The 24,678-nt window shown below is 42.9% G+C and overlaps 1 protein-coding gene across 2 annotated transcripts in view; it reads left to right on the top strand.

Moving 5' to 3' along the window:
• The window catches only part of ATRIP (ATR interacting protein), a 180,405-nt gene that overhangs the window by 87,738 nt on the left and 67,989 nt on the right, over nt 1-24,678 (top strand). For both annotated transcript variants that reach the window (XM_089687725.1, XM_089687726.1), the window contains exons 8-9: nt 724-850; nt 8,162-8,830. In XM_089687725.1, coding sequence (XP_089543851.1) covers nt 724-850; nt 8,162-8,830 — 796 coding nt within the window. The remainder of the gene's footprint in view (nt 1-723; nt 851-8,161; nt 8,831-24,678) is intronic.

The following is a 24,678-nucleotide window of genomic DNA, read 5'->3' as shown; positions in this document are numbered from 1 at the left end:
TTGTGGAATAGACTCCCTCAAGAGCTGGTTCTGGCCAGCTCAGTTGATTGTTTTAACAAAGGCCTGGATTCTATCCTAAATGCACATAAATATAACTTGATACTAATATTTATAGGTAAAATGTATTCAGGGAAGCCTCTTGGGGGATCAGTGAGAAATTTTTTCCCCCACTGGAGAAAATTGGATTATGCTTTAATTGGGTTTTTTTGCTTTCCTCTAGATCAACTGTGGGTATAGGATTGTGTATATGGACATATTCTATTTGCGTGGGGTTTTTTTTCCAATTTGTTGAACTGGATGGACTTGTGTCTGTTTTCGACAAGATTAACTATGTAAAAGAGGCCAGGATTCCCTTCATTTGTACCAGACTCCCACCCAAGACAAAGGGTTTTTTTAAGAACATTTTCATCATTCTATAAATACAGAAGATGCCCTATGATCTTGTCAGAAAAGCCTTGTTGCTTCCTGTGAACTCTTCTCTTCCTTCCTAACTATCTTCTGTAACTGGCAAATTGCCCAGACTCCCATGTTAACGTTTAAAACTAAAAATTTTATTTTAAAATACATTTACTGATGTATTAATGATAACAGTATTAATGTATTAGTTTGTGTCATATTTCTGCCTACCTTTTAATTATTGAAAGCAACTCTGTTCATATGTATGATTTGTTTTTTCCATACTTTTGCTAGAATATACTCATTTGTTTTTTACCACCTCATTAGGTTCAATTTTACTAAATAGTTTGATGCATCAGTCACATCCTGGAGGTCCATTTGGTTTGTGCCATCTTCTTAGTAGTAAATTAGATGTTCTCCAAGGATCACCTGTGCGGAGAGGCCATACAAGCAAGTGAGTAGATTGTACTAATTGGATAATTGAATTCTAATAACAGTGGGGTTTCTGTAGGGCATCCAGGATGGATCTGAGCAATTCTGATTGGTCAGATGGTCACATATCGGCTCTGACCATCAGAATCACTCTGATCCATCCCAGAAGCCCTACAGAAAGAAGGGGAAGAAGAGTTTGTGTTTGAAATCACCGGACCGCTACACTGGCTGTGTGGGAACTGGCAGCTAATCACCCACGAAGGTAAGTGCAGTTGGATTGGTCAGTTGGGTGTAAGGGTGTTCACCTTTTTTCTTTTTTCTTTTTTTTTTTGTCTTGTAACATTTCTTAACATCACTTATGTTTATTGGTTAAGCAGTCAGGTGACAACATGCATCTTTTTCTTCATGCCACTAGCCTCTTCAGTTTTCTTTTACAGGAGGGTGCTGAAAATTGGCCCACTATGAATTTTTACACTACTGAGAATACTCTGTTAAACACTAGTATAACTGGATGAATTAACCTTACACCAAAACAAGAACCTTTTGCTTGAAGATTGGTATGAAAAAATAATTTGAAGGACTTCTGTGGCTGTTAACAGAGATCAGAAACATCTGTAAACAGTGTTTTCAATCTGCTTAAAGCCTAACTCAATGTTTCAGTAAACTTTTAAATAGTTTGTTTGGACCAAACTATTTTCTTCACTAATGCCGGCCATACATGGGTCAAATTCCGAAAGAATTTTCTTTCGAAAATCTTTTCTAAGAATTTTTGGTTGAATTTTGCACCGTTAGTGGGCCACAGCAATGGCCGATTTTTGAGCGACCTTCGAATTTGAGTGATTGGCATGTTAGAAATGTGTTCGTTTTTCAAAAAATTTCAATGGATGATGGGAGAATTGTGAGTGAAATGTAATTGAAAAAGAAATGAGCATGAGCTGTGACCTGGAAAGAAAAAAAAATTCTTGGACACGAAAATTCTTTTCTGTAGCAATATGAAGTGAAATTAAAGGCTTGGTTGGTCGAATTTCAAAATCAATTACAAAATGCACAAAATTTCCAATTTTCTAAAGAAAATTCATTTGGAATTCAACTTCTGTATGGCCTGCATAGCACAAACAGTTTTCTTCAGTAACGAATGCAGAAACTGTCAGTGCTCTTAGTAGCCTCAAGTACATACAGTTCACAGAGCCGCATTCCAGACGCGGAAATGGGTACTTCCCATCCTGCTCCCAGAATGCTCAGTCATTCACAGTGAGATTTGTATTTTTATAAATTAATACAAGGTATACTCTAATTGGCTGAGGAGGATGACATCACAGAAGAAGTATTGTATTCATTCAAAAAATACGAAGCTTCCTGTGAATGGTTAAGCAGCGCTCTGTCTGATGCAGTTTTCTTCCAGGATCAAGATAAGACCTCTGTCAGAACACAGCAAGGTACACTGTATGTACCGGAGGCTGCATACAGTTCATGCAGTGCTGACAGTGGCTGCATGAGTTAGTGAATTAAATAGTTTGTTTGGACCATGTTGGTCACTTAAACATGGAGTTAGGCTTTAAATTAATCCTGTCTTACGAACATACAGGTTTGTGTTGCTGATCTCATTTTGAAAATGCTAATTCTGTGGACATCTTAAAGGATAAGTTTACCTTTGGGTACATGTTACATGTTCCACCCTAAAAACGAATGGAACATGTTCCCACTCTTGCAGCCGCCCGCTCTTCTAGTGACAGGAAGTGGGGGATTTTCTCCCTCCTGCTTTAAAAAAAAAAAAAAATCATTCACCGAGTTCTGTGAATGGGAAACTAAAAGTACCGACAGCCATTTTGGCTTTCTCAATAAACTGCCACGGTGCTGAGGAGAACTGTGGTAGTTCATTCTCTCTTCCTGTCGCCGTGTATCTGCCTGCCCGTATGAGATATGAGCAGACAGATACACTGACAAGTCTGCAGGAGTCCTGCATGGCACCGCAATATGCTGATCACAGGGGCAATGCTTTGCAGGCTTCAAGTGAAAATAAATAAATAATAAATGCACATTTTTATACCTGCAAAAAAGATGTGCCTTTATTTATGTATTTATTTTAAAAATTAACTTTGCCTTTAATGAGGCTCTGACTTCAATGGAGTCATCAATGCAGAGTAAGTATGCGCAACAGAAGTTCAGTCTTCAGTTGCTGAACATTTGTTTTGCAGGTGTAACTCAGAAATCATTGAAGCTAAGGCCAAGAAATTAGCATTTTCAGGAGATCAACCATGACAGCAAGTGCCTTTTAAGGGGAGGATGGAGGAAACCTTAAAATAAAATGTGATATAGCGCTGCTTGCAGAATATTGAATAAACATCAATCCATCATAGTTGAACAAAGTGAATAAACTGCATACAAAGTTCTCATAATGCCTGAATATATTATAATACATTAATATAAGTATCATCAATTACTACACAATCAAAGTGAACTGTATCAAAGTGCTCCAAAAAATGTGTGTAAAGTTCATATGATTCCAAATGTAATGTAATCCAACAACATAGAATAAGAATCCGTGCATAATGTGAATTCCATGCATTAATTGGTGACAGTAGCCTCACCCAAAAGAGAATATGCCTCATAGTGTAGTAGATTAATAAAACTTCCAATATTTATTAAAATTGCACTTACATTCAAAACAAAAGATTCGCTTTACAGATAAGAGATTGCGGCTTGTACTTGCTAAATCTTCCACCACTTACGCCAAACGTGTTGCGTCACCTGCACGTAAGCGGAGGCAGATAAAGGAAGTACAAACCGCAATTTCCTATCTGTAAAGCACATCTCTTATTTTGAATGTAAGTGCAATTTTTTTTTTTTTTTTTTTTGAACATACTTTATTTATATGAAACATTTATAAGTAGTACAGGAAGCAATGAGACAATTAGGCGGATGCCACTGGAATAGACCTCAAACCAGGTTCAGTTAAGATACATAAGAAACCAATTGCCACATCAAAACAGCATTGTGTCATACACTGGGTCGAGAGTCATTACAGCTTGAATAGCCTGCAGAACTAAACATACGATGTCAGCATCCAAGTCATAGAATATAAAAATAAAAAGAGGAGAAAAGAATAAAGAAACAGCAGATAGCAAAGCATGAATAGAGAAGGGACTTAAAACCACCTAGTGTAACAAGGATTCGTATTCACTGCAACAGGCAAAGAGAGACCAATGGACCCATCGCTGACAAAACTTATCCTCCTGGCCATGAACTGCTGCCATAATATTTTCCATTGAGTGTATGTCCTCAATCCTGGACAGCCACATGGAGGCAGAAGGGGGAGCCTTCTTTCCAGAGAGATGGTATACAAGCATGAGCAGCATTGAGAAGGTGCACCAGTATGGTGTTTTTAAAATGTTTCCTGGAGAGGTCAGAGTGCAGCAGTGCATACCCAGCAGGGTCGTCCCCCAGATCAAATTCTGTCAAGCGTTTAATAAGATCTCTAATTTGTAACCAAAAAGTGGTCAATTTCCTACAAGACCAAAATATATGTATGTACGAATCGTCTTCCTCCTTACATCGCCAGCACACCTTTGTTGCTTAAGTGCAAAATTTAATAAATATGGGAAGTTAACCTAGTACATTATATGAGGCGTATTCTATTTTGGGTGAGGCTACTGTTACCCAGTGAAACGGTGGATCCGTAAGGCTACCTTAACATTTACCATATGGAAGGAGGAGTGGATAGCCTCTAGTGGCCAAAGAAGATAGTGTTCAATTGTAGAGATGTCTCATTAAAGCGGAGCTCCACCCAAAAGGGTAAGTTCCGCTGTAAGCCTTTGTCCCCCGCTCCCTATTAAGGATTGGCACCTGGGAGAGCAGGTACCCAAATTTGACAGGTACCCGCTCCCACTTCCCCTGCGATCGCCTAGGCAATCGTAAGCAGAAGTTGTACCCCACACACATACACCCACACACACCTCCCCCCCCCCACCTTCCCGTAGTCTTCTGGGACATGTGACAGGTCCCAGAAGACTATGGGGCCATTCACAAAGCGCTTCGCTTCTCGTGCATGCGCAGTGGGCACCTGGCTGTGAAGCCGAAGCCGCAAGCTGTCACAGCCGGGTGCCCACACTGAAGATGCAGGCGCCAGGGAGAGGAGACGGCCTATGAAACCAGCGGTGGCGAGGACACTGCTGGACCGAGGGACAGGTAAGTGTCTGTATTTTAAAAGTCAGCAGTTTCAGTTTTTGTAGCTGCTGACTTTTTTTTTTTTCAGGTGGAACTCCGCTTTAACCACCTCCCGCCCGCCATATAGTACAATGACGGGCGCAAGGTGGTTTTCTCGTTCTGGGAGGACGTCCTATGACGTTGTCCCATTCTAACCACACATGCAGGAGCATGCAGCGCGCCGATCAACGGAAAGAGCCGAAGACGTCGGCTCGGTCATGTGATCAGCTGTGTCCAATCACAGCTGATCTCATGTAAATAGGAAAATGCCGGTTATTGGCATTTCTGTCCTCACGAGCTGTCACGCTGACAGCTCGTGAGCAGAGGAGAGTCGGTATTTAGCATCCCTCAGAGGGGACATGTGCACTGATGATCAGTGTGCCCTGATGATTTGTGTAGCCCCAGCAGTGCCACCTGTCAGTGTCCATCAGTGCCACATCAATGCCACATATTAGTGCCTACCAGTGCACATCAATGCCACATATCAGTGCCCATCTGAGCTGCCAGTCAGTGCCACCTATCAGTGCTGCCTATCAGTGTGCATCAGTTCCGCCAGTCAGTGCCACCTATCAGTGCCATATATGAGTGCTGCCTTTCAGTGCCCATCAGTGATGCCTGTCAATGCCTCTCAGTGCCACCTACCAGTGTCTCCCCATCAATGTCCATCAGTGCAGCCTCATTAGTGCACATCAGTGAAAGAGAAAATCACTTATTTACAAAATTTTATAACAAAAACTAAGAAACTTTTTTTTTTTAATTTTCAGTGGTTTTTGGTTTAAGAAAAAATAAAAAACCCAGAGGTGATTAAATACCACCATAATAAAGCTCTGTCTCAAAAAAATGATAAAAATTTCATAAGGGTACAGTGTTGCATGACTGCGCGATTGTCATTCAAAGTGTGACAGCACTGAAAGCTGGAAATTGGCCTGGAAAGGAAGGGGGTATACTCCCTGTTCCAAATTATTATGCAAATTCTATTAAAGTGTCACAAAGATTAAATTTTTTGTTTTTCAGTTTAACTCATGGATGGCATTGTGTCTCAGGGCTCTTTTGATCACTGAAAACAATCTTGGACACCTGTGATAATTAGATTAGCAGGTGAGCCCAATTTAAGGAAAAACTACTATAGGAGGGTGTTCCACATTATTAAGCAGAGAACCGTTTTCAAGCATTATGGGAAAGAAAAAGGATCTCTCTGCTGCCAAAAAGAGTGAAATAGTTCAATGCCTTGGACGAGGTATGAAAACATTAGATATTTCAAGAAAACGTAAGCGTGATCGCACTATTAAGAGATTTGTGGCTGATTCAGAGCACAGATGGGTTTTTGCAGATAAAGGCACATTGATGAAGATTTCTGCCAGATCCATTCATCGGATCAAGAGAGCAGCTGCTAAAATACCATTACATAGCAGCAAACAGATATTTGAAGCTGCTAGTGCCTCTGGAGTCCCACGGACATCAAGGTGTAGAGTCCTCCAGAGTCTTGCAACTGTGCATAAACCTTCTATTCGGCCACCACTAACCAATGCTCACAAGCAGAAACGGCTGCATTGGGCAGAAAAATACATGAAGACTCATTTTCAAACAGTCCTGTTCACTGATGAGTGCCGTGCAACCCTGGATGGTCCAGATGGATAGAGTAGTGGATGGTTGGTGGACGGCCGCCCTGTTCCAACAAGGCTGCGACGTCAGCAAGGTGGTGGTGGAGTCATGTTTTGGGCCGGAATCGTGGGAACAGTGCTTGTCGGCCCCTTTAGGGTCCCCAAAGATGACCTCTGCAAAGTATGTGGAGTTTATGACCGACCACTTTCTTCCCTGGTACAGAAGGTAGAACTATGCTTTCCGTAATAAAATCATCTTCATGCATGACAATGCACCATCTCATGCTGCAAAGAATACCTCTGCATCAATGGCTGCTATGGGGATAAAAGGAGAGAGAGTCATGGCGTGGCCTCCATCCTCCCCTGACCTCAATCCTATTGTGAACCTTTGGAGCATCCTCAAGCAAAAGATCTATGAGGGTGGGAGGCAGTTTACATCCAAACAGCAGCTCTGGGAGGCTATTCTGACATCTTGCAAACAAATTCAAGTAGAAACTGTCCAAAAACTCACAAGTTCAACGGATGCAAGACTTGTGAAGCTGCTATCAAATAAGGGGTCCTATGTTAAAATGTAACAAGACCTGTTAAAATTTTTAAAAAGTTAAAATGTTAAAAGTTTGATTGAAATAGCTTTTGATTTCAGTAAATATGCTGCAAACACAACAAATGACAATTTTCAGTTCTTTACAACCTATAAAGTGTTTTGAAACTTACTGTGCGTAATAATTTGGAACAGTGCTTTGTAAGTTTTTTTTTTTGTTTTGTTTTGTTTTGTTTTGTTTTTTATGTTTAAAAAAAATACTGTTATCAGTAGGAGGTTTGTTCAATAAAATTTGAATTGTACTCTTAATAGTTGATAACATGAGAATTATGCTGACTGTTATTTACATCAATTATTTAGGTAAAGGAGTAAAATATAATTTGCATAATAATTTGGAACGGGGTGTAAGTGCCCTGTAGGCTAGTGGTTAAACTTGGTTTTACATGCATTGGAGGTGAGCGTTCTGAGAGCACAGAAGTGACACCAATTAATGCATGTTGGATTATGGGACATTTGGAATCATATGAACTTTACAAACATTTTTTTGGAGCACTTTGATTTCAGTTCACTTTGTGTAGTAATTTGATACCTATAGTAATTTATTATTTATTTAGGCATTATGAGCACTTTGTATCCAGTTTATTCACTTTGTTGAACTATGATGGATTGATGTTTATTTAATATTCTGCAAGCAGCGCTACATCACATTTCATTTATTTCAGTTGCATTGTGGGAACACAATTGATGATAGCAGCAGCATTCACAGTAGCAGTTTCTCTTTATATTACTCAATAGGCGCAGAAGATTATTTCACTTATTTTAGGGAGGAAAACTTACCTAGGTGATTAGTCCTTGGTTATCTGTTTTGTGTGAAACTAATTAGCCTTGCAAATGCTGTTATAGGAGGCAAAACCACTTATGTATCCTCTACCTTACTTTACCAGACTTTTTGTACCTGTACATAATTAGTATTTTTTTTATTTTTAAGCACTTCGGGAAAATCTATTTCCAGTACGCTGTCCTCCACTCAGTGTCTTGCTTTGAAAGATGCACAGAAATTGGCCATCACTGGACTAAACTCCATTGCATTGGGTGATCACTTGACAGAGCAGAAGATAGTTACACAAACCAAAAGGGGAATGCAGAGTCTCAATAAATTGTCCAGAATTCCAGGAGCCGTGCTCCTACTACCTCTGGTGGAGTTTCATATTGCTGCCTACTGTCTGGCTTTGCAGCCACTTGAGAAATCTGGAGCGAGTTCATCTGATAATCAGTCTTTGTCATCCTCCAGCACAGACCGTAGCATCATTTCCAGTGTTGAGGATGCAATAGCTTGTCTTAGTGAACCTGCCCTGGCCTCCCTTGGAATCCTTTATTACCTGGTATTTCACAGTCTAGAAGTAGTAGAGACTTTACTGCTGACTATTGAAGAGAAACGGACACAAATATCTTTCAATCCAGGTGTGGAGTTGGAACTTAGCTCTTCAAGACATGAAAGGCTGGAAAGTGATAAGCAAAATCAGCACCCTTTATTTAAAAATATTATATTCCTCTTGTCATCCTCTATTTTGACATCTAAAAGAGATCTGGTCCGGGAACAAGTTCTCAGAGTTCTGGTAAAATTGGCAGAAAATTCTCCTAAAGAAATGTTGTTCAGGTATGTTTTTTCAGTATTACTTGAAGTAGTACTCTTAAGTGCCTGTCCACATTTTAAATCTGCATGCTACTTCTAGTGTCCAGGAGCCATGGCTGCAAGAAAATAGATTTGATGATGGTTACTGCTATGTGCTTTATTACTAATTTTGAGTGAAAAAAAAATTGTTTTGTATGGTTTTTTTTTTGTTTTTTTTTCTAGTGTGTGGTCTCATACCACACACAAGTAACTCTTTTTAGCTGCTAATAGTAACATACTAAAAATACAAAATAAACACGAGGAATAATGTGCATAGTGATCAGCTGCGAATGGTGAGTGCTGCCAAATGCTCTGCCCGTGAGAGGGGCTTAAAGGGTATGGCTAAATTAAACCTAAACCTCATCTGCTCTGGGTCAAACATGTGTAGTGCACAGGGTGCAGGGGTCAGTAGTAGTGCATGACCACAGAGTGCAGAGCTGACAAGTAAGAAATGCCACGTTCTCTGACCCTTTTCCTCAGGTCTGTGCTACACATGTCTGACAAGTGGCGGGCAGAGACAGGAGCTAGCAGCTAAATGATTTATATATCGGGAAAATAAGCCTGGCAAATGGGAGCGAATAGCAACCTTATTAGATGCCTCCTGCATTTGAGCACCTGGAACTGTATTGGACATCCTACAGGTTTGGCAAACTGTTCTGTGCAGGGATGCACGATTTATATCGCCCAACACCAAGGACATACAGTTCCATGCGCCAGGCAGGTGGGTTTTTTTTTTTTTTTTTTACCTTTAGCCCTAATGCATCAGGGGTGTTGAAATGTTTGAAAAAAACTACTTGTCCAGGCACTAAATTGGGGCCCCAATCTACTTGTCCCTCATGACAATCTACTTGTCCAGATAAAAAAAAAATGTAACCAAAACCGTATTTAAAATCGAAGGTGATTTTAGGAATGTCTGGGGCTTTGAAAAATAAAAGCGGCTTTATGGCAACTTAAACGTGTAATTTTTTAACATTACACTGTTTATCTCCTCCTCCCCTCCCTGCCTGTCTCCAGCACTGCACCCTGGGACTAGCAGGGAGAGAGACCTTGCAGTGTAATGAGCACCGATTGGCTGCTCGTCAGGAAAGGGTGGGTCAGGGCTTATACTCTATCCCTTTTGCTGCCAGAGCCATTTTTGCATTTTCGCTGCCAGAGATGTTTTTGCGTTTTTTACACACATTTAAAAAATAATTTTAGGCCTGAAGACTACATAAAACACCCAAACATTATATACTTTCTAAAAGCTTATACCCTATAGAATAAAATAATGGTAGTTCCATTTTATTATGTCGCATGATTATTACAGCAAAATTTCAGTAAATGATAAGTAAGTTAATTTCAGGGCACAAAAAAGCAATAAATTGCCTAATTTTTTTGTAAAATATAAAATATGAGGTTGCAGCGAGTAAATAGATATCCAACTTGTCAAACCTTAAATTTGTGCGTGCTCGTGAAATGGCGATTAACTTCAGTACCCTATATTTTCTATAGGCCTACCCTTTTAAAGCTCCTTATAGGTAGCCAGTTTAGCGTTACGGAGGAGGTCTGGTGGTAGAATTATTGCTCTCATTCTGGCGTGCGCGGCGATATGTAACGTGTATTTCAATTGATAGTTTCATGCGTAGGCGCCCCAGTGTGTGCTTTTATGGGGGGGTTGGTATGTGCTTGGGTGTAACTTTTATTTTTTACGATTACAAAAAAAAACTTTTTTTTTTTTTTTTTACTTTTTTTTCATCACATATGGGACAAAGTCCACTATGTGATGATTTTTGGTGACAGGTTCTCTTTGAGACATCCAAGGTCTACAAGACCCCTGAATGTCTCCCCTCTGCTCCACTGGGGATTGCTCTTTCCCGGGGATTGCATTCCAATCTCTCAACGGGGACCCGGAAGTGACATCATAACAGCACTTCTGGGTCAGCACAAGAAGGGAAGGGGAGCGGACTTGTCTGCTCTTCTCCCTCCTCTCTAGCTGACGGCGAGCCGGGCCTAAAGATGGGCAAGCGGAGCCCGGGAGACCTCACGCCGGGGGCTCTGAGAGGCTGGCACTGTGTGGACGCAATCGGCGGCAGTGCTTCCACCAGTTGCTTCACCTGACAGGTGAGCCCTGCTGCTTGCTGCAGCAGGGCTAAAGGTAGAAAGAAACTACATGTCCCAGGCGTCGGATGATAGGAATCCAACATGCCTGCTGCATGCAAGCATCCTGGGTTCACACAAATATGTGCTGAAATGTCATTCCAGTTTCTATGTGATTTCAGGACAGGTGTGATTTTGCTGGCTGCCTCTTTCTCTCTTTCTGTAAAACTTCTTCCCATTGACTTCAATGCAAAATTGCGCCCCATCGACTTCAATGCAGAATTGTGCCCCATCGACTTCAATGCAAAATTGTGCTCCATCGACTTCAATGCAAAATTTTGCCCATCGACTTCAATGTAAAATTGCGCCCCATCGACTTCAGTGCAAAAACTATTCTCCATAGAAATCCAATATGAACACTTATCTCCACACGCCACTTTATCCTATTACTTACGAATCTGGAAGGCACTGCTACAAACTCGCACAGGACCCTTTTCGTAATGGCACTCAAAACTCAATGTGTGTGGATTGCATCTGCGTGAACCACCTCAATAGGAAAACGTAATATCTAGCTTGTCATGCAAATCTTTGCTTTTGAAAATGCATACAGAATCGCATGTGTGTGAACCAGGGCGGCTCCGTTCACACCTGGGCGTTTTGGGATCATGACAGAATCTCTGTGATTCTGCCTGACATGGCAAGACACAGGTTCAGGTGCCATTATTGCTGCGATTGTTGCTGGGTAAATTGCATCACATGACGCCTGTCACCCAAAAAAAGCTCCTGCTCTTTTTTAAGCGATAAACTTCACACGATGCAAATTGCCACACAGTAAATTGCAAAACCTTAGCAAATCGCATCGCTTGAAGCTTGTTGGCCAAAAGAAGCTCTTGCTCCTTTTTAGGCAACAGGTTTCACGCTATATGATTTGCCACGATTGCTGCACAGTAAATCACACGACAATTGCAGCAAAATTGCACTGCGTTTATAATGACACCTGAACCTGTGTTTTGCAAATGTAGTGCGTTTTGAAATTGCAAGCAGAATCCCAGCGATTCTGCTGCAATGAAAACGCCCAGGTGTGAATGGGGCCTAACAGAGCGGACATCAGAACTTCATTTGGCTGCTCATCAGGGGCTAGTACTGAGCACCCAAGTAATTCCATGTGCAAGGGTAACATGAAGTAATAAAGTGGGGGTTTTTTTTGGTTTTTTTTTTTACTCATTGGGGCAGGTGCATTATTTACTCGCTCAGCAGATACGCTTCTGCTGAGCGTTAAAAGATCCCAACACTCCCTTTTCCTGAGGAGCACCCAATCAGTGCGCATTACACTGCAAGGTCTCTGCACTGCCTGCTAGTCCCCGAGTGCGGTACAGGAGACCGGAAGGGAGGTGAGTAGGAAATAGCTTAATGTTAAAAATATTCAGAGTTTAAAAACAAAAGGGGCTTTATGGTGACTTAAAAGCCAGACATTCCTAAAGGCGCCTCAAATAGTTTTGGTACAAAAAAAATTTTTTTTTTTATCAGGAAAAGTAGATTGTCATGAGGGACAAGTAGATTGGGCCCTGATTTAGTCCATTGGACAAGCTCCAGGCCAGCTTTTGCAAACATCTATGTTTTATATCAGAGGTTCCTTTCAGACTTGCATGTGAACTACCCTTCCAGGAAAAGAAGAGGGGATAGTTAAGCTAAACCTCAACATCACTTATCCTTTTTTGTATAGGAAGGGATGCATGGTGTTAGATATTCTACTTTGCTTAAAGGAAAACATCAGGGTCAAAAATACATTAATCTCTGGTTTTAAAAATATAATCAATTTATTCTTAACTCCAACAAATCCCCTTCCCTCCCCAAAATCTCCAAATTTGATTTGTTTTTTTGATTTTTTTCTTTTGCTGCTGTGATCCAACTTCCTGTTAGAGGGTGACTGCGTTCATTCTCCTTGGTCTCTCTAAGTCTCGCTCTCTTTCTCACTCCCGAGATGGACTATGGAAACTCACACAAATGTGCTGTTCTTTAGCAGATGCACAGGGGTGACACTAATTCTTAATGGCACCCCTATACATTAGCAAATGCAATGCTTTTTGGTGTGCCGTGATTTAAATTAAACAGTCGGGGACTAGCAGCATCCCAAACGCAGATCGCAAATGCAGTGTGTTTAAATGCACCAAATTGTGATCCCTCAGAACTCTTCTATTCACCTCTGCACCACAACTCCCCTCTCTGCTCACCTCTATACCCCAACACCCCCTTCTCTGCTCATTTTGTAGCCCAAATCCCACTCTCTGCTCACCTCCACACCCCAAACCCCCTCTCTGGTTATCTGTGTACCACAAAACCCCCTTTGCTCACATCTGTACTCTGAAACCTCCTTTTGGCACACCTATGTACCCCACTCTCTCTGATGACCTCTGCAGCCAACCCCTACCCTCACCTTTGCTATCTTCTGCACTTTGCTTTCCTCTAACCAGAGCCTAACAGGTGTGGGCGGTGCTGGCCAGGTAATATCCTGTAAGGTGAGGCAGAAAGCTCAGGACTCAGAAAGCCACCTCCCTCTGCCAATGCTCTTCACTGCATTGTGCCAACCGAGCTCCTTGCTGTGCTGGTGTTCAGCGGAGTGAGAGTTCAGGCGAATGGTCCAAACAGCTGCATATGAGGGGGAAAAGCAGAGGTTCTGAAACTCAAGAAGGGCATTACAAGGAGGCAAAAAACACAGTAAGAAACTATTTCATGAAAAATAGATTACAGTACCATTAGGTAGTGAATGTATATGGATTATTTTTGAAAAATGATATAATTTGATGTCACTTTAATCTACAGTAACTGCAGTAAAGCTACCCTTCTTCCTCTCCTCTGAGCTACCCACCATCATCCTTGGGGATTTCAACATCCCTGTCAACCTCGCCAACTCGGACACATCCCATCTCCTCCATTTAACCTCCTCCTTTGCACTTGCACAGTGCATACAATCTACCACCCACTCCAACGGTAATATCCTTGATCTCGTCTTCTCCAACCGCTGCGCTCCCCACAACCTCACTAACACCCCCTTCCCTCTCTCTGACCACAACCTGATTACCTTCTCTATCTCCTCGTCCTCCAACGCCTACCCCTCCAAATGTCACACTACTACCAGCCGTAACCTCCGCAACCTTAACCCTGCCCCCCTCTACTCTGCAGCTGATCAACTCCATGACAGCATCCTCCCCCTGTCCTGCCCCGACTTGGCTATGACTGCCTACAACAACGCGCTGTCAACAGCCCTTGACTCACTAGCGCCTTTAACCACACGCAACATCCGACCCCAACCGCTCCAGCCCTGGCAGACTGATCACACCAAAACCCTCAAATGACACAGTCGTGCCCTGGAGCGACTATGGCGCAAAACCAAATCCCAAGAAGCCTTCACCCGCTACAATCTGCCTTCCACACCTACACCTCCTCCCTCCACACAGCCAAACAAGCCTACTTCCTGACCCTCATCAAGGCCCTCTCCTCCAATCCTCGCCGACTCTTCTCCACCTTCAACTCTCTACTCTCGCCACCCCTACCTCCACCCAGCACCTCACTCAATGCCCTTGAGATTGCCAATCACTTCAAAAACAAGATCGACACAATTCGCAAGGACATCGCCGCAACTCACACGCCCTCTCAACCCGTCCCCTCTCACACAGCTACCCCCTCATCCCCCCTCCCCCTCGACATAACCCGCAGGGACTTCGTCGCTGCTCAAACTCCCTCCAACCCCGTTCCCCCTCACTCAGCTACCCCCTCATCACCCCTCTCCCACGGCCCCACCACTGCTCTGACCTCCACTTCCACCCCACCCTACATTCCTCATACTGAAGCTCCCCCAACACTCCGCACCTTTGACCTTACTACCATCGAGGAAGTCTCCAAGATCCTCTCTGATGCCCGCCTCACCACCTGCCCCCTCGACCCTATCCCCTCACAACTCCTACGACCTCCCTTCCCCTCCATACTACGCTCCCTCACCCACATCTTCAATCTCTCCTTCTCCGGCACTTTCCCCTCCCCTCTGAAACATGCACACATCACCCCCATACTTAAAAAGCCCTCCCTGGACCCCAATGACCCAAACAACCTCAGATCCATCTCTCTGCTCCCATTTACATTTAAACTCCTCGAGCGCCTAGTCTACACCTGCCTAAGCTCTCACCTCAACGACAACAACCTCCTCGATCCCCTACAGTCCAGCTTCCGTCCCCTACACTCCACCGAAACTGCCTTACTCAAACTCTCCAACGACCTGCTAACCGCCAAAGCTAATGGCCACTATTCAGTGCTCCTACTTCTTGACCTCTCTGCGGCCTTCGACACAGTCGACCACCCCCTTTTCCTCAAAAAACTACATTCCCTCGTCCTCAGAGATTCTGCTCTCCTGGCTTTCATCCTACCTGTCACAACGCTCTTTCAGCGTTACCTATAATGCTACCACCTCCCCCTCACTCCCCCTCTTTGTTGGGGTCCCTCAAGGCTCTGTCCTCAGGCCCCTTCTCTTCTCCATCTACACCTCCGCCAACTCATACACTCTCACAGCTTCAACTACCACCTCTATGCCGACGACACACAAATCTATCTCTCAACCCCCAACCTCACCCCCTCGGTCTCCGCCCAAATCACACACCTACTGAGCGACATATCAGACTGGATGTCGCTCCACTTCCTTAAACTGAACCTCTCCAAAACCGAGTTTCTTGTCTTCCCCCCAGCCCGGACACCACCCCCCATTGACTTCTCCATCACATCCAACAACACCACCATCAAACCCGCCCCGCAGGCCAGAGTACTTGGTGTCATTCTGGACTCTAACCTATCCTTCCAGCCCCAAGTCCAATCTTTAAAAAACTCGTGCAGACTCCACCTCCGCAACATCGCTAAAATACGCGCGTTCCTAACTCCAGAAACCACTAAACAGCTCATCCACTCCCTCATCATATCACGACCCGACAACTGCAACTCCCTCCTCACTGGCCTGCCTTGCCGCTGGTTGTCCCTGCTTCAGTCGATCCTGAATACAGCTGCCAGACTCATTCACCTTTCCAACTGCTCCGTTTCCGCCACCCCCCTCTGCCAATCACTCCACTGGATTCCGATTGCGCAACGGATCAAATTCAAAATCCTAACACTGACGTACAAAGCTGTCCACCATACTGCCCTGAACTACATCACTGACCTAATATCCAAGTACCGCCCAGCACGCACACTCCGCTCCTCACAAGACCTCCTTCTCTCTAGTTCCCTGGTCTCCTCCTCCCATGCCCGCCTCCAGGACTTCTCCAGGGTGTCACCCATCCTCTGGAACTCCCTGCCCCAACCCATCAGACTATCACCTACTCTCCTCTCCTTTAAGCGCACCCTGAAAACCCATCTCTTCAGGGAAGACTACCCCACCCTCTGCTAACTTGCCGACCTCCTCCACTCTTCCTACCACTCCATCCCCCACAGCTATCTCCTCCTGTGCCACCATCCCCTCCCTCCTAGATTGTAAGCTCGAAAGAGCAGGGCCCTCAATCTCCTCATGTTCTGCATTGTATTGGTATTGTTCTGTCACATGTTCTGTCCCCCTTTGTAATGTACACCGCTGAGCGAACTATTGGCGCTTTATAAATACTGTATAATAATAATATGTCAGATCTCATCCTGCGTTATAGGGACAATAAGTACACTGCATCTTACAGGGCAACGCACTGGCTTTCCCCCAGGCCAAGGAACTTTCACATGAAGCATGATATATTTAAAGAAAGGGGGTGCTGTTGCGCTTAGGAAAAAAATTATATGTATAAAAAAATACACTAAAATATATATATATATATGCCTATGAATTAGCAGACCTAATCGTGAACTCTTTTATACACAAAATTGAACAGACCTTGCTAAGGTCATACAATCAACTAAATGCTAGTGTACAAATTAAAGTGATATCAATGAACAAAATGCAAATAAAATATTTGGTATTCAGTCCCAACATGTGAATTTTAGTGTAATGGTGCTGTATCCTTAACGGTGAACCTCCATACTGAAGTGAAAAGTGCTTCACTGGGCTCACACTGGTGCCCCACATGGATGGAAACTCACAGTCATCTCATGACCACCTATCTCTAGGTTAGTCAAACGCACTTTTAGGACTATCCCAGTATGCAATATGGTATTGATGGCTGGTATTCCTTCACCCTCTTAACCGTGGTTGCTGGTGGTAACCGATGACCCTCCACTAGGGCTACATCAATATTAGAAAGCTCCTCTCCTCCACAGGCAGTAATTCATATTTTCAGCATAAATTAAAACAAAACTAGACATCCCATAGTGTAAAACCGTAAATATAACTTTTTAATAATGGGGTCAAACATTAACAAATAATAAGGGATCCTCCTGCGCTCATGGGAATAATTGACAAAATACAGCTGCTGTCACTTAGCTGATACCAATAAGTGCAAAATAAAATTAAAAATTAGTGAAGCGCTTGTATCACATGAATACAATCATGTATCTCCATATAGTGTAATTATAAATCAAAGTGACCACTATATATAATAAATGTGTGTTGACTCCCTCTAGTGAAAAGAAAAAATAGTGTCAACCAAAATAGCTAAATAACACACATTAGGAAACTAAATATATAGTGCATAAATCAAATATAATGAACAGAATATATATACGTGAAAACAGAATATTGGCCACATACAATGGTGTCTAAATTATACATAAATGATATATGCCATAGGTGAACAAGACAATATCAAAGGTGAAAAAAATATTCTATGCATGTGACTGTGCTTTAAGCTGGAACACACACGTGATCTCCACTTCTAAGTGCAAGTACTCTCCTTCAAATGGCAGCAATGCCTGCTCACCTCCCTTCCTCGACCCACACAGGGCTGCTTTGAGGCCCTGTGTGGGTCGAGGAAGGGAGGTGAGCAGGCATTGCTGCCATTTGAAGGAGAGTACTTGCACTTAGAAGTGGAGATCACGTGTGTGTTCCAGCTTAAAGCACAGTCACATGCATGGAATATTTTTTTCACCTTTGATATTGTCTTGTTCACCTATGGCATATATCATTTATGTATAATTTAGACACCATTGTATGTGGCCAATATTCTGTTTTCACGTATATATATTCTGTTCATTATATTTGATTTATGCACTATATATTTAGTTTCCTAATGTGTGTTATTTAGCTATTTTGGTTGACACTATTTTTTCTTTTCACTAGAGGGAGTCAACACACATTTATTATATATAGTGGTCACTTTGATTTATAATTACACTATATGGAGATACATGATTGTATTCATGTGATACAAGCGCTTCACTAATTTTTAAACATTAACAAATGCCACTCACAAAAAAAGTGCCTTTCCTGGCACTGGCTGTATTCAGCCTTGTTAATTATGAATGGGAGTTAAAATGGCCGCTGCATTCCAGTGTGCGTTCCAAACACCGGAAGTGACGACAGAAGTTGCGTCATAAGCCTTCAACGCGTTTCAGGAAGTACAATATAACATATTGAAAATGGTATTTATACCCTTCAGTCACCAATTTAATTCTCCAATATACTGCAGCTGTGGCACTCTTTTTTTTTTTTTTTTTTTTTTACAAATAACTGCAACATTGCTGAATACAGCCGGTGCCCAAATAGAATATGTTCAGACTTTAATATCAATGCTAATTACACATAAATAACATCTATTTGAAAACTAGGCATATCATGGTGTTCCTAAAGGGGAAGGTTCCCTAATGCTTACACACATTAGGGCAAACGCATTTATAATCGGCAAAATCATTAAATAAATAAAAAAGTTATCCCTGCTGCATCACTGCATTCCGGAATAACGTGAAAAAAACTTAAAAAATATTAATGATGGGATAATTACTGTAACCATACTAATGGAAAAATAAAAAAAATGAAATATTAAAAATTAAATATAAATATATATAAATAAATTTAAACCCTATCCATTATGCCATTAAAGTGGATACAATTAACATAATAAACAATATTGTTTTTAGAGCTGGAAATCCCCCATATATTTCTAAACTTTAAATTCAAAATACAATAAAATATAGAATATTGTGAATATCACTGTGTGATATATTAACATATTTAGGCAATCAAAGGGTTAACTGTGTGAGGGGAGTGTTTTACTAGTGGGCAGGGTGTGTGTTCTTCACTGTTGCACACTGTCCCGGAAAGCTAAGCTCTGCTCTCCGGAACAGTGTGCTGAAAACTGACAGAGAGCAGAGCTGCATTGAAAACAATGCAGCTGTGCTCTGTTTCAGTGTTTGCCGGCAATCGCTGGGACTCGGCGGGTAATAACCGTCCGGGACCCGGTGATTGACACCCGCTATCAGAGTCGCGGGTAGGGCGGGCGCGTGCCACCTACCCGATATGCAAAATCACATATATATGTGAATTTGCGCAGCGGTGCCGCTCTGCCGCAGTATATGTACTGTGGCTGATCGGCAACCGGTTAACCCCTTCCTCCCCAGTGCCATTATTACTGTGTCAGTGGTTTTTGTTTTTCACTAAACACTGTATTGGTGTCACTGGGGATGTCAGTGACCCCAAGTCAGTTCCCCCCCAGTGTCAGAATCTCCGCCGCAGTCCCGGCATAAGTCGCTGAATGCCGCCATTATAAGTAGTATAAAAAAATAAAAATTCCAGTATATATACACCACCATTTGTAAACGCTATAACTTTCACGTAAACCAATTACGTGGTATTTACACGTATTGTGATTTTTTTTTTTTTTTTTAGCAAAGACATGTCGCAGAATACATTTTGGCCAAAAATGGACGACAAAATTTTGATTTTTAAATTTTTTTACTGGATATGTTTTATAAAAAAAGTCCAAAATTATTTTTTTCTCAAAATTGCAGGCCTTTTTTTTTCATAGCGCAAAAAATAAAAAGCGCACAGGCAATCAAATACCACCAAAAGAAAGCTCAATTCGTGGGGAAAAAAGGATGTAAATTTCATTTGTTTGCAGCGTTGCATGAGCGCGCAATTTTCAGTTAAGGTAACACAGCGACGTAACACAAACTGCTTCCTGACTGCCCTATAGCAGAAATACTGCTGCAGGGTGGCACAGGTGCGCAAAATAACACACATATATGTATGTATATGTGTGAATCGCGCTCCCATGGTTTTCACGCCCCTCCATGATTTCGTCAGATTGCCAGTCAGTACACCAGTAATCACATTTATCCCCCTGATTGCCCCGAACACGCTCATACACAATAACATCCAATGCTAGTATAGTGTTTGAACGGATCAATATCTTTGATCAGATCAGCACTATCCCAGCATTCACATTAGTATAGCGTCCCCAAAAATGCAGTGTTAGCGTTATCATCCCCGGCACCTGCCAGCAACTGCGTTTAGCCCCTACACTTACCCGTCCCCCTTTCTCCCCCAGCAAGTGAAGTGTCCGTAGGTCACTGTCACTTGATACATTCTACACAAAACCGCAGTGTTCGCAGAATTGGGCCTGATCTCTGTTAGCACTTGTCGGTAAATTTTGATGACTCTCATATGCAGAAGAGTGCCAGTACTAGTGCCATGCTACCTTTTTGGTGAACTGTCGAGCATTAGTGGCCTAGTACATCCTGGCTCCCAGGATCAGGCCCTCCTAACCCTCTTGTATTGAACTATATTGTTGCTGTATTGTCTCCCAGTATATTGTAAAGCGCTGAGCAAACTCTTGGCGCTATATAAATCCTGTATAATAATAATAATACCAGCACTGCAGTATCACTTGGTGATGTGGGGAGTCCCATAAGTGCAGTACAAGCTGGTGTGGTGGCGAGCACAAGTATTGTCCTGCAGCCACCAAGAATTCGCACACAGGCCCGTAGAACCCCTAGTATCCTTCGGATGTGCTTGCAAATCCCGATTGGCAGCCCACAAATTCTGCAGCACCTGTACTTCCCCCATTCATTGCCCAACCCGGAATTCAGGTGGAAATAGCAAATGTAACTTCTCCCCTTGATTTTTTTGGAGCTGTTTTTCACGGAAGATCTGTATGCATTGATTGTGGATCAAATAAATTTATATGTGCAACAATTTATTGCCGCCAACCCAAATTCAATCCTTGCCAGACCATTCGCATGGAAACCCATTACGGTTTCTGAATTAAAATTTTTTGGGGCCTATCCCTCAACATGGGCATTACTAAAAAAAAATGAATTGCGGTTGTATTGGTCCACAGACCCAATTCATCATATGTCCATGTTCTCTGCTGCCATGGCTAGGCATAGATATGAAAGTATAATGTGTTTTATGCATTTCAACGACAATACACTGGCGTCCTCGGGTTGACCCTGAATTTGACCAGCTCCACAAAATTCAGCCCCTTGTAAATCACCTTAACCAAAAATTTGCAGATGTCTATACTCCCCAGCAAAATATCTGCGTTGATGAGTCCCTCATTAATTTTTCTGGCTGCCTTGCATTCAAACAATTTCTCCCCAGCAAGTGTGCCAGATATGGGGTCAAGATATAGAAGACCTGTGAGAGGACAACAGGCTATACTTATAAGTTTTCGGATTTACAAGGGAAAAGATAATCACGTGGAGCTCCCCAGATGCCCAGACTACATGGGGAGCAGTGGCAAGATAGTTTGGGACTTGGTGTCATCCTTTTTCATATGGGGTACCACTTATACGTGGACAATTTTTATTCAAGCGTGCCACTATTTAGACATTTGTACAGTCTTGGAACTGGCGCATGTGGCACCGTGTTACCTAATGTGTGCCCACCACTAGAAGTGGGTGGATGCAGGGTGGTATATTCTAATGGTGGGCATACCACACACTTTTTCTGGCAGAGATTTCCTCTGTTTTTTTCATTCAGTCCACAGGCTGCATGCAAAAAAAAAAAGAACATCGCATATACAGTAATACCTCGGTTTATGAATGCCTCTGTTAACGTAATTTTCGGTTTAGGAATGAAAATCCATTGAACATAATGCCTCGGTTTACACATTTTTTACTAATTTTTTTTCACAATACTAAGTGTATGTCAGTGCTGATTTTTAAATGCAATTGCCGTCTTTTTTTTTTTTTTCTTCACTATAGCTCACAACATTAGCTGTCAGTTTCCCCAGAGCTAAAGGATACTTTGTATCTTTTTCGAAACTGAAAGGAAACCTTGTATCTTAACTTGGGGAAATAAACTAAAAGAAACTTTCTCTGTTTAGCTGGAGGGAGAAAGTGACAGATGAATTTCTGAACTACTGTATAGTGAAAAAAACACGTAATTACATTTAAAAACTGGCACCTGACAACTGAGTGAATTGCCTGCAATTAAAAAAATTTTTTTCAATTGCCAGCAATTCTTACACATTCAGCTGGGAACCCCACTGACAGCTGAAACATTAATACATGCTTGTCACTACTAAAATAACTCATACGGTATTTTAGTAGCGTTTACTGTTTTTCTGACCTTCGGAACAGATTAATTGGTTTTCAATGCATTCCTATGGGAAAGTGTTTTGGTTTATGAATTTTTCGCTATATTAAATATTCTGCAGAACAAATTAAATTCATAAATGGTTATACCAGGATGATACCTACAGCTGCAGGCATCATCCTGGTATAGTTTTTTTTCAGCCGACGATCAGCTTTCATGTAAAAGCAATCCTAGTAGCTAATTAGCTGCAGGATTGCTTTTACAAGCAGTGAGAGACGATGCCCCCCTCCCCTCTGCTTTCCACGCCCTTCTCGGGTAGTCCCGTGCCATCAGGGCAACCTGAGAATGTAGCCGGTGTTTCTTCCAGCTGACCATAGAGCTGATTGGAGACCAGAATGGTACCAATCATCTCTATAGCCTAAGAATTCGGAAGCTACGAGCATTTCGTCACTTCATTTTCACAGGATATAAGCAGCACCATTTGTAAATTGGGAAAGCATCTGATCACATCGATCTTGGTTTGATTAGTTAACGTAAGGGCAGAGGAGATATCTAGAGTCTGATAGAACCCAGATTTCTCAAAAAAAGAATATATGACAATGCCCATTGAAGTTATAGGGGATATTTGCATTCCCTGTGATAGCATTAAAAGTGATCAAAAAAAAAAATGAGGGGGAAAGTGTAAAAATAAAAAAAAGTACCCTCGTTCCCTTCCCCACGCATCTGCATTCGTGAGCATTGACCCTTTGCCAGTATGGAAACAGTGGTTACACCATGCATGTGAGGTATCGCCACAAACGTCAGATCAGGGGCAGTAATTCTAGCACTATACATCCTCTGTAAATCTAAAATGGTAGCTTGTAAAGGCTTTTAAAACGCTGCCTGTGGATATTAAAAACGTATGCAGTTTGTCACCATTGCACATGGCATGCGCAGTTTTAACGCATGTCATGTTTGGTATCTATTTACTCTGCATACCATCATCTTTTATATTTTACCAAATAATTGGCCAATATTTTGTGTTTTTGTGCATTAAAAGTAAAAAAAAGTTATTTTTAAAACAAAAAAATTGCGTTTGAAAAATTGCTATGCGAGTACTATGTGACATAAAAATTGCAGCACCCACCATTTTATTCACTAGAGTGTTTGCTTTAAAACAATATATAATGTTTGGGGTTTAAATTTCCTAGCAAAAAATACTGATTTTCCCGAATCATCTTCTAGGACCGCTCACTTGAGATAGGCTCCTCCCAGGAAACACCCGCTCCACCTCTTTTTTCCTTTGTAAGTAGCCTCTCTCCCAGGGGACCCTCAGTACTAGGATGGACCTACGCCCGTTTTTTTTTTTTTCCCCTGGCCGTCTGGCGAGGTACTGAGGCCCCCCTTCCTCCTTTTTTTTTCTAGCAAGGCAGGGGCCTTGTGGGGTGGCTTCAGCCAGGTTCTTTCAATTTGGAGGTTCTTTCATTGTGGAGCACCCCTTTGAGTGGGGGAGACAGACCCCGGATGCTCCTAGCGGGGGCTCTCCAGGGGGCAGAGCCCGCTCCACCGACCTCTGCGGCAGTGCCTTCCCTTGTGGACTGAGGTAAGCCTACCTTTTCCAGGAATCTCAGCAGCATGGTGCCAGGAGGTGCGGCTGCTCGGAGCCAGGACGCCGTGCGTCATTTCCGGGCGCCGGGACGTGGCGTCACTTCTGGCGCAGGGAGGAACAGGAAGCGGACCGCCACCATGTTGGTTATGGGCGGCGGTCCGCAGAATTTGCCCACACCACAGCCGCTTCGTCCACCGGCAGCCGTGAGAGGGAGGTCGGCGCGTGAGGACCCCAGGGGGGGGGCGGCGGAGCCCACCAAACCCTGCAAAACCGCCGCACCGAGAGCGGATCTGTGGCGAGATGGAGGCGGATCTGTTGGAGCTGGGGGAGGCCTGCAGCAAGTTAGGAGCATTTTTGGCTACCACTCTGCCCTACCCTCTATACCCCCCGCTTCCCCCTGGGCCGCCGCCCCCCCCTTCCCCCGCTGCTGGCCTTTTCTGTTGTCGGGGGGTGGGGTTCCCGGGGGTTGGGGGTGGCCCCCTGGGGGTTGGGGTGGACTGGATGGGGGATTCCCCCTCCTCTCTGCCTCTTCTACAGCACCCTGGGCTTACAGGATACTCTGTCTCCCTGTCCCTAGATGGGCCCACAAAAGGAGGACAGAGGGGGAAAAGAAACTCCTTGTGAGTCAAAGAAAAAATGCGCTACCTGCAGGAAGAAGCTAGCTAGCGCTTGGAGGAAGCAATTATGCCAAGAATGCATTGATAAGCTAATTAAAAAGGAATCGGGAGCCCTTTT

The sequence above is a fragment of the Staurois parvus genome, unplaced genomic scaffold, assembly GCF_062004578.1.
Source record: "Staurois parvus isolate SC_StPar_1 unplaced genomic scaffold, SC_StPar_1.0 ptg000436l, whole genome shotgun sequence".
NCBI classification, from domain to species: Eukaryota; Metazoa; Chordata; class Amphibia; order Anura; family Ranidae; genus Staurois; species Staurois parvus.
Note: the sequence above shows the minus strand (reverse complement) of the source record. Positions and strands in the feature narration are given on the sequence as shown.